This window comes from Battus philenor, unplaced genomic scaffold (genome assembly GCF_028537555.1).
Source record: "Battus philenor isolate CCGP_79_NKW_IND1 unplaced genomic scaffold, ilBatPhil1.0.hap1 SCAF_5, whole genome shotgun sequence".
NCBI lineage: Eukaryota > Metazoa > Arthropoda > Insecta > Lepidoptera > Papilionidae > Battus > Battus philenor.
In genome coordinates, this window is record NW_027181715.1 from 5,769,878 (window position 1) to 5,787,567 (window position 17,690).

The 17,690-nt window shown below is 33.0% G+C and overlaps 1 protein-coding gene across 1 annotated transcript in view; it reads left to right on the plus strand.

Annotated features, from left to right (window-relative positions):
• LOC137929578 (beta-1,4-glucuronyltransferase 1) overlaps positions 1-13,218 on the plus strand; it is a 77,414-nt gene extending 64,196 nt beyond the window's left edge. The window contains exons 3-7 of the mRNA XM_068772596.1: positions 2,873-3,032; positions 4,208-4,516; positions 6,423-6,555; positions 10,641-10,774; positions 11,664-13,218. Of these exons, the coding sequence (XP_068628697.1) occupies positions 2,873-3,032; positions 4,208-4,516; positions 6,423-6,555; positions 10,641-10,774; positions 11,664-11,861 (934 nt within the window). The 3' untranslated portion in view covers positions 11,862-13,218. The remainder of the gene's footprint in view (positions 1-2,872; positions 3,033-4,207; positions 4,517-6,422; positions 6,556-10,640; positions 10,775-11,663) is intronic.
• Positions 13,219-17,690: the final 4,472 nt, after the last annotated feature.

Genomic DNA, 17,690 nt, shown 5'->3' on the forward strand with positions numbered 1-17,690 from the left:
GATTAAACTGTATAGTGATAGAAAGAAATAATTTATTGTAGTATTTTAGGAGCGAAAGAGAAGGAAGGAAGGTTGTGTGTATAAGGAAACAAGTAAGCCAAGAGAGTGTAAGAGATTATGACGAAAAATAGATGACGAATGAATGAAATTGTGAAAGAATGTACGGAGAGAAAGACAATTAAAAACAGGAACGTGAAAAAATTATGTAACACAATGAAAAGACTGTCCAAAAAAAATACATTTAAAAATTACACAGGTATAGCTAACCGTGTGGATAAATCAGTCTTTTAAACAAAATTAGTCTAATAAACCAGTAATAACAGTGGGAATGGCTTTAATATCCGCATAGCAGATATTTGTGTGGCAGTAACAATTTATTATTTAAAATATAAAAAATACTTCCTAATTAAATTTATTACCATACATTAAAGTGTTAATGAGCATAATATACATGCCGATAACATAAATCCAGTTAAACAATTCATAGAATAATAGGTGTGCTTGCGATTTTTATAATGCTAGTGGAAAATATTTGAAAAGAAACCGCTATCCGAATCGATACGGATAAATGATGACCCCTTTTGAACAGACGTCGGGCCCAAAGCATAAAGTGGAGCGTGAACAGCATCGCTAACAAAATGTAAAGTGAGAACAACTGTGAAATTCATAACCGCAAAACATACCAACGAGCGCCTTTTTCCTCCTTTGTACTTCGTCCATTATCGATGGCGTCTGTTGCTAGGTACCCGTTTTTATAAAAACAAATACTTTTACCATAAACTAGAACAATAGTAACTTGCCTTAAGGTATTCATTGGTATACAGTCTGTTTTGTTTATTTTGCATTTTAATGCTTTCCTTTTTATTTAGCCATTCAATATTTTACAAAAACGTTATCAATTTTAACTATGTATATAGAAGAAATAAAGGGCCGTTTCCAAGCGGTCTTATTGCAAATATACGGGGGAGGAAGTCCAGCACTGTACTTCCCACTGCTGAATGTGTGACGAGAAGGGTAAACTCTTGCGTAAAATCTCTGATGCTACTCATAATTTAATTTTAATAATTTCAAACGATTTAACGTAAAGGAAAATTAATTTCTAAAAATGTTCCTAACATGAAATGAGAATGTGTATTAAACCTTATTTTCGTAAAATTTATTTTGCTTTTCAAACAGAGTTTGCTAAACTCTTTTACGATATGTATCGTTGTTGATTACAATGCCGACAAAAACAGATCCATATTATTTTATTTAAATATAGCAATTGTCTTTTTTTTTCATAAAAAACTACTCCCTAACTTGAATAGATCTTTTTAGCACAAATTTTAAATCTGCAAACCATCTATTTCAAAAAAGCGTAATTTATATATAAATCGATTCAATTTCAAATACATAAATAAAGCATCAGCCAAAAAAAAAAACAAGTAGTATATTATATTTAGTAGTATATTTTATTACTAACATTCAATTATATTCAAGTAGGACATCAGTACTTCACTATTCGTGAATATATAAAGAAGTCCTGATGATTGTTTTGATGGTTGGTCTATTTTGACCTGCTTTCGATGTTATCGGGGCACCTTTTCCACTTCTTACCATTAGTATGTTATCGTTGTTGTGTTCCAGTTGAAATTGTACCGATAATAGTTTAACTCAAGCAGGTATACTACCTTATATTTGATACGTAAGGTTTCGAATTAAAGTAATTGATGAAATAATAATAGTAGAGTACTATCAAACGAACGGTGTGTACATTCACCAATTGGATTTAAAAAACTGCCGGCAAAATTAACTATAATTATGGAAAGGTCCAAACGTTTGCGGCTTGTAATGACTCACAGGGCTACAAGTTGATTCAAATACACAGTACAGAGATTAATTCTGTTCTAAATAGAACCGAGTCTGAATTATAGGTGTCAGGGAAGTGTTGATTTTTTACCAAGGCCAGTCCCTGGAAATCAACAAAGCAACTTTGGTTCGTTTGTTGAAATAAATATTTACGACAATCAATATTAGTAAAATATATACAAACGTATTGAACAAAGAAAGGAATGTATTCAATCGCGTTCAAGTGTTAAAGCAATTAAGAAGAAACTTATGCTCTTAATGACGTATTTATTTTTCCACAAATATTTAATATTTACGAGAAACAGACAAGGCTTCAAGTTTCAAAAGTTGTTTATTGTCCACATGCATATACAGCATGATTGGTTATGGTTGTAAAAGTTTTAAAGAGGTAAATATATAGCTCATTTGTTAAAAAAAAACTTTAAATCTAATGCTAATCATCTGTACAATGTAATGTGATCACTTCAGGGCCGCAGTAATTTATTTTCTATACAAATTCTACAGACCAATAACTTATGGCAGTACAATAACTGCCGGGACAGATAGTAAACAATAATTAATTTTAATATATAGCGATCATTACTTTGTTTATAATTTCAGGAATCATGAATTAATTGATATAAAATGGGCTATTGATGTACTCTTTTAAAGCTTTACACCTATTGTAAATCATCCTATATATTATTCAATAAATATTTAATATTTGTGAGAAGCAAACAAGTCATAAAGCCTTACAATAATGTAACAATATTATGTTCATCATAAATATATATGTACTCCAATGCAAGAAGTAAACACGGCAACAATTTAAAACTTATATCATGTTAGTTCAATTGTAAGAGTGTCGATTCGATCATGCGTGTTAGAATTACATTAGTGTCAACGATATCCTATAAACCTACGGCGGAGACGTAAACATCGTTGGTCACGCAAACTCGTTCCCAGAACACTGTAACCATTATATTAACCGGGGACGTTTAATTCAATTACGTAATTATGTTTTAATTTCCTCTTTTGTTATCAGATGGATGGCTCCTGTGAGTTTGGCCATACACGCCCCGGGAGCTGATATGTCACCAACCGTCGACAGTATTCGGTATCTACGTGATTGTCTCGGAAACGATCTCATCCGTCAATATGTCACCTTTCACGTGTTCTTCTCAAACAAACATATACCCAGTAAGGTTAGTAATATTTGTTATTAAATTGTTGGGAAACAACTTTCTAAATTGTATATACGTGCATTTTGTATTCTTTTTTTTTAATTAAAGGTTAGTGGTGTTCTATTTACAAATTTTTACTTTTTTAAATATTTATAGAGATGTATACATATATAAATACGTCTGCGAAAGATCACGCAGGCGATCGATCACCTACCCGTTGGTCTGATCGTAACAGTAAGCAGGAAATAGGATAGGATAGTATGAAAAGATCATCGATTCCCTCAAGGCGTTTCAATGCGGATACGATCTTCAGAAATGAGACAACGGAGAAATCGTTTATCGATTACAGTGACAAACATATATAAAAATGAATCCTTATTTCCCTTGGTGAGGCCATAACTTAAGAACGACTTCACCGATTTCATTGATATTTTCTAATTTCCTTATACTTTATACGAAGGTTCTTTTATAAAACAAAAATTTATAAACTTCATAGACGCTTGAGTTATTTCAGAAAATATTGTAATTATCTATAAAGTTTTTGCGTTTGGCAAGTTAGTTTAAACATAACACGTTTATCAGTTCATATGCTGTAGATTTATATTGTCTTTTAACAGATGTGTTATTTTGTATTATTCGATCACGAAATAATTAATTTGCTTCAAATTTAATCAATAAATAAAGTAAACACTCAGACAAACGTTACACTAATATATTTTTTATAAAAATGAATGCGAAAGGCCAATATCTTTGAACAGTACGTAATCTGTGACAGTAATCTTGTAAATTTTGCGTCTTAGCGTTTGATGCATCAATCGGAAAATGATACTGCATTTAAATTAATTCTTGGCACTAAAAACTCAGTGCCAACAGATCAGTGGTAGCTCGGACTGAGACTTGAGAACGTAGGTCGCGGGTTTGAATCCCGGAATACAATATTATATAATTTACACTTTATGAATTAATTGTATAAGATTGCCACTGCTCACAAACAAGTTTCTGGAGGATAAGTAGCAACGTCCTCTGTGTACCATAATAGCATAATGATGATATTTTTGTACATGCCCAATAGATATCGTTGAGGAAGGCTATGGAACGAGTCCTAAGTCTGTTGAGACAGCTAGATTATTAAAATAAATAATAGTATTATCATTTTCAATTTCGTGTTCAAGTACTTATTTAGTATTTTTCTTTAGATTCCAGATCCAGAAAACTTTCTTTCGACTCCATACAATTGTACAGCTCAGCCTCCATACAACGTGAATCCGGCAAAGACTTATATGAAGACGAAAAATCTTTTATATCCGGTGAACGTAGCGAGGAATGTTGCCCGTGATTCTGCTCTTACACACTTCATCCTACCATCTGATATAGAGCTGTATCCGAGCCCAAACCTAATACCACGGTTCTTGAACATGATTGCCAGAAACACGAAGCCGTTAAATACTTCCACGAAACCCAGGGTCTTTCCAATAAGTATTTTCGAAGTGGACGCTAAAGTTCATGTAAGTCAATAAAACTTTCACTATTAATTTTCAAACTGTTTACCAAGGACACTTGTATATCCAAATATGTTACAAGGTTATACATTATAAGTTAACTTCTGCGAAATGAATACACATTTGTCGTATTATTATAACCGAAATATGTCTTGAAGTTCTACATGGAGATCTTATATAATATTAATAATTGTATAATAAAAATTTCCAACTCAGTAGAGATAATTACTTAGAAAAAAAAACAAACATCACAAAACTATGTTAATCCTGTAACTTTTCATTGTGAAATTTAATAATAAATTCTGTGTAAACTTTAATGTCCGTAGGTATTTTTAAAAGTGCTAAAAAACATTTCTTTTTAACAAACGGTTATAAAGACATATTATTAGGACCTTGAATAAGTTCTCGCTGTTTTTTTTTTTTTCAAAAAAAATTATTAAAAATACAATGTTTACAATGACATTACTCAAAGTATTGTCCATCATTAGAGACCACTTTCTCCCATCTCTCTGGTAGCAATTGAATCCCCCGTCGGAAAAATGACTCATCTTTCGAGGCAATCCATGAATCAAGCCATTTTTCGGCTTATTCAAAAAAATGGAAGCGCTGCTCGCTTAAACCGTGCACCATCGACCGAAACAAGTGGTAATCGGAGGGGGCTATGTCCGGTGAATACGGCGGGTGGGGTAGAACTTCCCATTGAAGTGTTTCCAGGTAAGTTTTGACTGGTTTTGCCACATGTGGCCGAGCATTATCATGTAATAAAATCACTTTGTCGTGTCTCTGCTCGTATAGTGGCCGCTTTTCTTTCAGAGCGCAACTCAAACGCATCAACTGAAGTCGATAGCGAGCTCCCGTGATAGTTTCATTAGGTTTAAGCAGCTCATAATAAATTACGCCCCGCTGATCCTACCAAATGCAGAGAAGAAGCTTAGAACCATGGATATTTGGTTTAGGCGACGATGTTGATGCGTGACCCGGCATACCCCACGATTTTTTCGCTTTGGATTGTCGTAGTGAATCCACTTTTCATCCCCAGTGACGATACGGTGCAGAAAACCTTTTCTCTTTTGTCGTTGAAGCAATAATTCACACATGAGAAAACGACGCTCTTCGTATCTCGGCTTCAACTCATACGGCACCCAATGCCCTTGCTTTTGGATCATTCCTAACGCTTTAAACGTTTGAAACTGTTGTCGCATCTATTTGTAAGGTTTTCCCAAGCTCTACTAACGTCTGACATGGATCTTCTTCAAGCAATGCCTCCAATTCTTTGTCATCAAATTTTATCGGTGCTCCAGAACGCTCTTTGTCTTCAAGGTCAAAATCATTACTTTTGAAGCGCCTAAACCAATCTCTGCACGTTGTATTCGACAAAGCATTGTCACCATATGTCTCAACGAGAATTCTGTGTGCTTCTGCTGCAGATTTTTTCTGTATAAAGCAGTGCAATAAAATTCCCCGCAAAAACACTTTATTTGGCACAAAAGTACACATTTTCACAAAAGGCAAATAAATATGTAGTTGACACTGTGGTAAACTCTATTCTACTATAATTTGAGGTTACATATAGCACTACTTTGGTGATTTGTTACCGTACGAAATTCCAGGCACAGAGTGCCGCAACGCCATCTTTCAAAAAACAGCGAGAACTTATTCAAGGTCCTAATAGTTAGTTCAAAAAAATATTATAAAAAATAACATGCAGTTCCTTTTTTAAACTTAAAAATTTTTGTCATCCACGTAGACGTGTCATGAATGAGCATTGGCAATAAATGTCGAACAAAACTTAAAGTCCAGCGGAAAAAAAACCTAGTGGATCTTCGAGATTATCATTATAAATATCTTCCTTAATAATTCGCTATAATATTCACTTAAAAATGCCGTCATTTTAAATTATCCACTGTTTCAGGTACCATCAACTAAAACGGAGTTACAAGCGATGTTGGCGAAAAAGACGGCGATACCGTTCCACAAGTACGTGTGTCCAAACTGTCACAATATACCACAAGGTCAGCAGTGGATGAATGCAACTGAAACTAACCGTAAGTATTATAGTTATATACTTAAATTAAACGTTCTAGAATTAAACATCCAAATCTAATGCAACTTATTACAAAACTTTGCTAAAATAAGTCCTGACAATATCCTAAGACTACTATACACTTTAAATAAAATATTTGTGGTTTTTTGTTCTACAAAAATGTACTCTGGGTCGCAAAGGAAAGATTACGATCGTTTAGATCGAATCAGGATTGAGTAGATTTGTAGATGAACGAAAATTTAAATCTCCACTAGAATTCTGAGGTTCTAGAGTGGAGACCACGAACCGTCTATAACTGGTTCCTGGTTGTTGCTGTTAGTCTTGCGTGGATGTCGTAGCTTTGTCGGTCACATTGCTCACGGCAAGCTATAAATTAAAGTTCCTACTAACATTTGTATGTTAACGTTATCTTGCGCTACTGAGAGTGTTATTGTGCGCCTAGGTACTTTATTCCTCCGGGTATTGAGGAGTAGACCTCGGTAGACCTTGCTACTGCCGTCGCTCTCCGTTTCTTTTAGAGCTTTTAGGTTCTTCTCGTATTTGTTCTTCTTTCGGGCGGCCTTCCAGCCTGGGTGTGTCTTATCATTTTAACTGGTTTTGGTGGTCAGTGGACCTTCAAAAACAATGTCCTCTCACAAGGTGAAGAGGTGACCTTATTAAGGTCATCGAATGACTCTATATTCAGGCCGTTTGTAGCTGATATTATTAGAAATTAATGGAAGAGGCCTCAGTGGAATATCAGACATCTAATATGTAATGTTACAAACATTTTACACGTTCATTTTACAAATTATATTCTAATTTATTTATATTAGATTCTACTCTGAGTCTTTATAGTGCTCAAAAATCGAAAGAAGAATATCAAAAGACAAAAATTTGATTCAAATTAGAAACATTTTTCTAATTAAAATAAAGCTACGTGGGTTTCAAACTTGTCCTGATCTGGGAAAAACGTAGTAAGATTTAAATAGATAATCCCTTATTAAGGCTGTTTTACTAAATACTTATCCATTTTCAGGATTAGCTTTAGCCTTTAGTCCGCTCATACGTCAGTGTAATCAAGGCTTCCGCGGGTTATCGACCTGACTTAATGACTACGATTTAGTATCGAGAAGCCGGAACAGGGGCTTAATGCCTTCCAAAGCACGGACCCGTGTTGAATATTCACTACAAATCAATATAGAACCCGGATAAATACGAGCTCAATCCTAAATTGCAACAAATAAACGAGTCCTGTTTTGTTCTTGGAACGGATTGGCACCAATTTTTTTTTACTCATATATTTCGAACAACCACTTCGAACGCTTTAATTTGTTATCTTAATGACGGATCGCGATTATTGACCTCTTAAAAACAAGCAGAAAAAATACATAAAAAACTTTGTATAAACTTTACGAGTTGTTAAAAAACTCCGAATTAATGTTTTAACAACTTAGCTGATAACATTTTTATTTTTATTTATTTTTTTAAATCTTAATGCACATTGTAGTTGGCTGTCATTGAAATGGAAATAATATATAAATAGTTAAGGATTTTCTTTACTGCCAATTGTGTAAAACTACAACTACAAAACACTACAAATGTGTCTAAATAAAATTGTTAGTGAAAAAAATAAATAACAAAGTTTAGTTAAAAAATGTAAATTTAAGTAAGTTAATCTCAAAGTTCATTTTACGAACTCTAAGTAAACTCGAAATAGGTTTTTGCCTAAACGAATCAGTGTATAAAAATTCCTTCATTTCATTTCATACATCCCTTCAATTATATTTCCATAATAAAGTAAAAGAAAAATTATTGACAGAAAAAAAAACAAAAGATGCATCTAACAATAAATACATTTTTAGACTATTTTAAAGTTATGTTTTTTTTTACCACCTCGATAGGCAGTGATTTTTCGTAATCTCTTTCGCAGTCGAAGGAAAGGTAGGTAACAGCTCGAATCTGCAGCCCGTTTTCCGCTTAAAGTGGGCACCGAGCCCAACCAGACTGGCACCCCCTTGTAAGCCTTACACGTAGGCCACGGAGATCGTTATTACCTTCACGAAGGATATTAACACCAACCGAAACCCAGATAAATAAAGCAAACGCACTAATTAAAAAAATTACTTTAAGATTTTTATTCAATGCAATGTTAGTCTTAGTTTTCAGTACTATACGAAATTGACGAATAAAACATATACAGAAAAATTGGTTACAGGTGTAAAAGCGTTAAAAGGGTGAATGTATAGCTCATTTATCAGCAAAAAGGTTTTACACCTATTTCTAATCACTTTGTATAGTGATCGAAAATATGTTACATTAATATATTTGTCTTTTGGGATTCGATAGGCTAATAACTCCTGAAAGTCTGCAGGGACACATAGTAAACAATAACTTTTAATACATAGTAATCCGAATATTGAAAAACTTTTTCTTACTATTTATTACGTTATTTATCACTTTTGAAACCATTGTTTTGAAGTTTGTACCATTTTTTGACTGACAGCAAACATTATACGTTCGCCAATTTAAAACTTTTACACAAGTAGACAGTTATCTGTTATACGATATCTGTCGTATAAGATAAATTGTGTAAATATATATTCACTAAGTTATAAAACTAACTTATACAAAGTAACAAACTTACATGTTATGCGACCATTAAATAAATTACGGTAATCGTTTCATATCTATTTTCCTCCGTACGTTAACTTAGATTTTATATTCGTTCTCAGGCGTCAAAGATTATAGAGATTCGAATAAGATATACCAGATAGGCTTACTAATATCTTTCATGTACTTATTAACAACGGTCAGCCTCGCAATCCATTATTGAAGTTTCATCGAATAGTAATCTCAAGTGTATTGTGACATGAAGCATTGTTGTTAATCACTGACAATTACGATGGAGCAGTAATTAATCTCGTTCAGTTAGCGTCGTGAGCTATTTATGCCAGCTGGAACAAGCCATGGTCGTCGTATGGGGCATTCTAATTGCGTATTATGGTTCAACGAACTCACCTCGCTCGCGTTTTCCAGACGTTCGGCACATACATTTATGCCAATTTGCAAAATCTTACGCATACAGTACCAAATTCCTGCGATAATTACATCACAAATAAGTACAAACGACAGCATAAAATCCAAAAGTTCAACGATTTCGTTGTTTTCTTTGCCAAAGAACTTGAAATTCTTAATTCAATTTTTTTAAACCCAGATAATGATTACAAATTACCTTCATCATTAAAAAAATATGTAAATGTCAACGTCTTAAAATAAATAGACTCGAGTACAATAAAGTTGTTCAATTTTAAGTCAGCCAAAAATATAAACTGCATGGAATACGTATCTTATTGATGTCAAGTTGATCTGTTCACATTACTGTTCAGATTATAAATTGTTCAGACTTGAGAAGAACAGGCGAAATAAACTCAACATAGCGGGATAGGTTTTTTTATTCTTCCTTTTAATCAATTTCTGTTTCATAACTTAAATTTTAGCAAAAGGCTCAAAACAAAATTAATTTTAACACTGCTTGGGCCGGACTTCGTACATTCAAAGTTTATTGACCTGTCACAGATGAAAAGAAAAAAAAAACAAATAAAGCGTAATTCTGGAGACCAATTTTTTGATTAATTTTATGACTTAATAAGTAAAGATTACTTATAAAAATATTATTTTTTGCTTAATTAATACATATATACAATGCTTTGTATTAATGCAATTATATTTCCATTGTAATGCTTTATTATAATATATATTTTTTATTTTATTAAATCCTACCTGAACATTTTCGGGCTAGCGGTGGTTGACAACAAGAGAAAATTATAGTTGTTTTACTGGTGAATAGTATACAAAAAAATGTGATATTTTTAATATTTTCACGCAATATTTCCCATTGTCTTTTCTATACATACTCTTCTCATGTCTTAACGAAAATCTGAAAAAAAATTGAATTGATCGTACTATTCTCCAGTTGGGCGAAATGCTTAGCGATGGTTTTTTTTTTAATTTACATAAAATGCTAGTCTTTATCAAACAATGCACAAAAATCTATTAGTGCTTTTCTTTGATAATCAATGTTAAAAAAACGTTTCTTCTTCGCAGAAATGGACGTGTTCCACGTGGGTAAACGACGAGGCAAATACGTTCACTGGGAGCCAATCTTCATCGGCACTCACCAAGATCCCTACTATGACGAAAGACTAAGCTGGGAAGGCAAGAAAGATAAAATGACACAGGTATAAAAGATTATTATACTTATATATTATATGGCAATAGGAACATAGCGCTCAGTACATATAGCCGCTGGCGCCGTGTTGAATTGGAGACTAGAGACCGACAAACGACTTGCAGACCAATAAGGCGGACAAGGTCGTCTACCTTGTTAAAGTCGTCGGAAGGCAACCAGGCCGCTTCTATCTGGTCTTATTGGTAACCTATAGGGAAGCTCTTTGTTCAGTTGTAAGCGGCCAACGGTTGAAATGATGACGATTTATTAACCGCCGAATACAATGGCAAAAATGTAAGTCTTTATACATGTATATAATAGATTTCCACCGCACATATTGACGCATCACGATATCTAGAACTTGGCAAGAATATATTTGACATGTTAAAAATTACCAAGAATGGCTGTTATGTAATTACACCCGAATAAGAAAGTGCAAAAGAAGGCAGGCACTAGAAATGGGCGAAGTACGTACTGTAAAGAATTTATGGTATAATAACCATTTCAATTTAACTTTTTTTGTAGTCTTTTCCAATGATACTATCATAGATAGATCTCCACTGAATTAAAGGAAAAGTAGAGAAAAAAAGTCTTATTTTTAAGAGTTATTTAACCAGCAGTTAAAATTATGGAGATAATATCGTTGAATATTATTCCTATTGCTGTTTTCGAGTTCGAGAGTTTTTTTATGCAAAAGAGCAGATATCTCATGTAGTTTTTACGTTTTCCCCAATATTCATGTTTTTATGATGTTGTCTTATACCATTAACAAGGAAAGCGCGCTGAGTGCATGCCAGAAATTAATAGGCTACTATGGAATTCTCTTACAAGAACAAAGTTAAACTAATATTAATAACCATTACAGTCATGTTATAAATATTTATTTTTATCTATTTCAGGGTTACATTCTCTGCGTGAAGGACTACGACTTCATGATATTGAATAATGCGTTCCTTATACACAAGCCCGGCATCAAACATTACGTGAAGAATCCAAAGAGAGATACAATCGCAGCACGACAGTCGAATTTCGTCAAAACAGTCATCATGCCCGAACTGAAGAAGCTTTACGGAAACAGGAATGGCTGTGCACTGTGACCTGTATACATATTTAAAATATACAAACGCACAAGTAAATCATGCACTATTTAATACCATGACTCTTTACTTGATTGACTTATACTGGTGCAGTTTGTATTTTTTTTTAAAAAAAGATATAAAAGATATTACTTATCGAAACGAAACATATCATATATTGTAACTTTTAACGGATATGTATTGCTTAAACTGTACCCTGTAGTGCTGTTTATAATTAAGGTTTTTTATTAATGTATCTTGTATATTCATTATAAAGTGCCTGAGGTAGCGACATGCAAAAATGACCAATAATGTGACTTCCTTATATTCTGACTTATGCGAAATTCCCGTCTAATACTAAGTATATACTTACATTTCTGTCCAGATTAATAATATGTACAACATTACTAGGGTGCCAGTTATACCCGGCTACTTATTATTTAGGTTAAATTTAGCGTAAATGACATCAAATGGGATTCAATTTAAATAATTCTTCATTTCTAAACTTGATTGAAGTTTGCTTTATGTTAATGTAAATATATTTTGCGTCACTTTTTTCACGACAACAGCGAATAAAGCAAGTTAAGAATGTACTTGACTCATTGTATTTAAGTGCGTACTTCTTGATAGTAACCGCTGTAATCTTAAAAATATCGTGACTGCATTGATTTATTATTCGGATGATTTCAAATCATGATTGATATAAATATTGTCATTACAATGTGATGCTTATTTTTAGTTATAATTATATACGATTATTAAACATAGTTTAAGGATGACGTGTGAGCTAAATTCCTATTTTGCATTTTGCCTACATACATCTATTGTATTGCCTTAGCCGATGAAGGTACTGTTTTCATAAAAGAAATGTAAAGTAACCTTGTATCTTAGTTTTAAGCAATTTTAAAATACTGGTGTAATCATTACGAATTCTATGAAATATTACAATATTTTGAGAAATCGAATTTTCAAAATTTTATAATCAAGCTAAGCGATCTGTATCCAGCCTAATTAGATTATATACTTATTTAAGATATGTGATAAGCCTAACGACATTTATGGTGATAGTGAAATGTAAAGTGCTTAAACTCACCACGTTCGAATCCTAATTTTAAGATTAATTATAGTGTTTCTAATTAATGGTATATGTTTAGCGTTTAGACTATTTTAGTTATATCAAAGGGGTTTGGTTATGGTAAACGCATGTGGTGAGTTTTCACTTAAGGCATTAAGTGCCACCTAATTTTAAATACAATACCTATTGAAGAGTCTCTCAATGTGATCGTTTACGAAAATGTATTTATCGACATGTAATAGCGTCTTAAGTATTTTACCTTGTACGTAAAATTTTCATACGAGTATACAAGTGTAATCTGAAATAAAAATGGAAACAAATTAAGTTTTTTTTATTTATTATTTACGATTCACGACATACTGACACTGTTTAAAAATATAAACACATCACTACTACCACAGCAGTAAATAAAATTGTGTGTAGTAATTGAAAATCCGTATGATGGCATACAACTTATTATCATAACCTTTTCAGTCATAGAAGGTTCACTGCTTGACATAGGCCTCAGATTTTCTTTAGGACCGGTAGGAAGCGGCTCACAGCCAGCGCCGTTTGACAGCCTCAACAAATTCGTCTCCATCTGGACGTCGAACATCCTAAGCTGCACTTGACATCCGTGAACTCCAATCCAGAATTCTCTAGTTCTTAGCGACTGTCTGTTCTGCGACTTAAGAAATAATATTAACTGTAACTTTCAAGGGGAAATATTACAACTATTGTTGTAACAAAGGAAACGACATAACGAAAAACATGTCCAATTTTCACATATTTTATTTTCAAAAAACAATGCATTTTTATTTATTCAAAGTTTTGTATATATGACAGCAATTAAGTCTAACGTATATAATCAAAATTTGTTCTTTTATAAATAGTATTGGATAAACTTAACATCTTATATAATAAAGGTTGTAATTATTACTTTTTTTATTAAATTCTGCATTTGAAGACGTCTATTTTAGGACTTTATTATACGGCTTAAATGTTTACAACTAAGCTTATAGTTATATGAGAGTATTTATCGACCTTATTATCATAAATATCATTTGAGCCGTAGGTCGCCCACTGTTGGACATATGCCTCTTCGATAGATTTACCTATTAATATACTGGCAAAACAATGTAGTTACTAAAGTTAAAGAACTAAACGGTATCCGGTAATTACTGTAGGATCTCCTGTACCCGGGTAGTGGACCTGGAGGGTAGTGAGTATCAGGAGGCCGATTTAAATCTCTGAAACGAGCGAATTCATTGTAAGTCTCGATGCGACTATGGTGCTGGGCAGGTTGTGGCTGTGTTTCTACCTTCTCCGGTGTCTCTGTTTCTACTTTCTCCTCAGGTGTCTCAGTTTGTGTAGCTGCGTTTGCTTTCTGTGTTTCTTCATCTTGTTTCTCAGGTTCATTTTTTTCTTCCGAACTTTGTTCGCTATTATTGTTACCGTTTGAATAATGGCGACTACTTTCACGAATATCTATTATTCTATTAGTTGCAAAGTTTAATTTTATTCCACTGTCGCAAGTTGCGTGTGAGGCGGAAGAAATCACATTCATTGTCCACATTTGATTCGCTTCATTCAATATAAACTGGTTAATAACTCTATATGATCTATGATAAAGAATAATATTGTTTCGTAAAGTTGAAATAAAAACCAATAAGGTGAACAGTGAGAACAATTCTTCCTTCATTATCTACTGCAATTGTCAAGTATACCTTTCTTTTTATAATTACGTATTCTATGTTTACAAACATTGATATTTACAGCCAGTAAACAACTAATAAGGTTATATTTAGGTTGTTATTATAATTCTCTGTTAAAATAGTTATTTCTTAAAATTAAAGTAACAAACAGTCGTGGTCATATTATTAGGGCGCGTATTTAAAAAATCGTAAATAATTTTGTGGATATATAAGCTGAGTGGTCACAAACAAGCTAAATCTCTATTTCCCTTGGTCACGCCATAACTTGAGACAGACTTCACCCATTTCATTGATCTTTTTTTACTTTTCTTAATATATTTTGGAATAATTTAAGGAAAAGAAAAATACGCCGAAACTTCAAATTCAGAAAAAGTAATGACTTATATTTCGCGCAATTTACAGTACGTTATGAACTTCGCGCTTTTACCAGTTTGCTTTCAGGTTCGAATTTATTGTTCATAACTAAGACAGGACAACTTTTGTCAGGTCAACTAGGAATTAATACTTGATAAACTTAACAGTTACATATAAACATACTTTAGTTTAAAATTCTTATATGCAAAAGTCATATATGCACACTTATAAATAGATACCATAAATAATAGATTGTGACTGTCTCAGGTTTATTACAAAGGATTTAATAAGATTATAAATAAATGTCAAGGTCGTGGTAAGTCGTTGAATACGGGCAGAGCAAGACCGGTATCGTATTACGGGGTGGCTTATGTCTGGTAGAGGGCATCTATCAGCTGCCATAATGATTGTAATCGGGTTACATCCCTTCAAGTTCTCAAACTGACAAATAACCGTAAGTTTTTTAAGGCATGTACACTTTTAACGAGCGGAGGTGAGTTATCTTCCGAGAGCGCTTCTGATCTTCTTTCCATGATGTTTTATTGGGTGAAATTGATTTGCCACTCGAACACGATAAGAAGAAAAGTGATAGCCAAGATTGATCGAAATCCTGTATTCACATATATACAGATTATTTACATTTTATACGACTCTAACGCAACGGCAACGAGTACATCACTGATGGCGTCCGAATTCAAATCATCATCTAAGTTGAAAGATGCCATTATAGATAAGTTCAAAATAATTCTAGTTACTGTTTAATTGGATTCTTTTGGTTTCCTTTTCGATGTTCCCAAGTGATCGCTATGAATGATCCTTAGCGAGTAATAATAATATGAATAAAATGCGGATGGGCAAACGGCATTTGACCTATGACAAAACGCAACCAACATTTGTAATCAGCCTGTGTATTTGTGGACAAGTAATTGATAACCACGCAGACAATACAAGAAATTAGATACGTTACTTAGCCTTAACATGAAACTGTACGCTAAGACTGACACATGATCACTACACCGCAATATAACAATTGTGTTTCCTGTTATCTATGATATTTATTACAACATTATGAAGGCTTATCTGTATGTTGAAGCAGAACATGTAAAATTCTTAAAAGGTTATACTGCGGTCTTTGTTTGCTTTTTACTTTTAGCTGTGTTTAAAAAGTGTTTATAACTATTGTACAAATGAATATTTCTAAAAATTAAAAAGAGTCAATAAAGAATATTGGATTTTATTTGTATCGATATTATCGTCTAACTTGGAACAAAAAATAGCCAGCTCTACAATTAATCTTTATCTTTCAAGACCGGAGCACGAAATTAAGAAAAAGATATCAATATATTATAATATAATTTCTATTGTTTATGTATTGTGTTGTTCCTATTATATTTGTGTTTAAGATTTGCTAATATGTTTTCTTATATATATGCGTTTACGTTGGTAGTGTTTCTAAAAAATTCAATCATCAATTTAAAAATCAAAGATTTTTTTGTCGGAAATAGAATTACATGTAATACGAAAGTCGCGCGCCAGAACTAGTATTCTATAATAACTACTATCAAAGATCAAAAGAATTTTTTAAATTTTTAATTAAGGTACGTGGCATCGTGATTTCATTTTTAAAATATCCTCAACATACGTAACATGTCAAGTAACTACATACTACGATCTTTTTTTAATGAATCATATGTAACAGGTGGTGCTGAATGTCACTGTGCTTTGACAAAGATTTATATATATGTATGTATGTATGTGTATATATATATATATATACATATATATATATATATACATATATATATATATATATATATATATATATATATATATATATATATATATATATATATACTATAAGTTGAAGCGACAGTGGACAGGTGTCATAGAGCGTAAAGGACGTCGCAGGATGTTTCCAACCAGTCCTATTGAAAATCTGCATGGACGCTAAGTCCAGCAGTGGATGATCTACGACTTAAATGATAGTGACGGTGATGATCAGATTACTTTTACAAAAACCCTTCCAGTGGGTTACTACCACGGCATTCATTTCTGCTCCTAAAGAGTAGTGTGTTAATGTAACGTAGTTTGGTTTATGACCTTTTTACCACAGAAACGTTTTATAAATTATATTCACAATAAGGACACCAGTAGCACATACATTAAAATACGTTATAATCTACAAATTCTGAGTCTCCTGCACCTTGTTTCTGTTAAATATCGGTGCTGGTATCCATGTGGGGCTGTTGCAACTTCGTCTACTATTAGTTCTGCCCGTTGCCCGTCGTGCACTACTTGGATGTCTATGTGACTCGAATACACTGTTCCTTCGTCCCTCCGGATGATGTAGGAGAAAGCAGTCTATATTCCGCAACCGTTGCCATCGTTTTGTCTGCTTCTGTAACTCTTAATATTGAAGTTCTCTTCTTTCTTAGACTTATTCTTTCTGGAGGCCATTTGTGCGTGTACATGTCTAGTCTATATAGTGACTCATTCGGGGTGAGTTCATCAGATGATGGTAAAGCGTGGCGAAGCCGACTCCTTGTTTTAGGAAGATACTCCCTGCTTATTTAAAGTAATATTATTATGTATAATAATTTTTGACACAGTATAGTAATTAGAATAAAACAGATTTGGAGTAAGGATATAATAGTAGTATTTTCATCTCGGTGGTTTGTCGTATCCACTTCAGAATTTAAAGGCCGCTGGAGAGTTATAGTTCTGCGC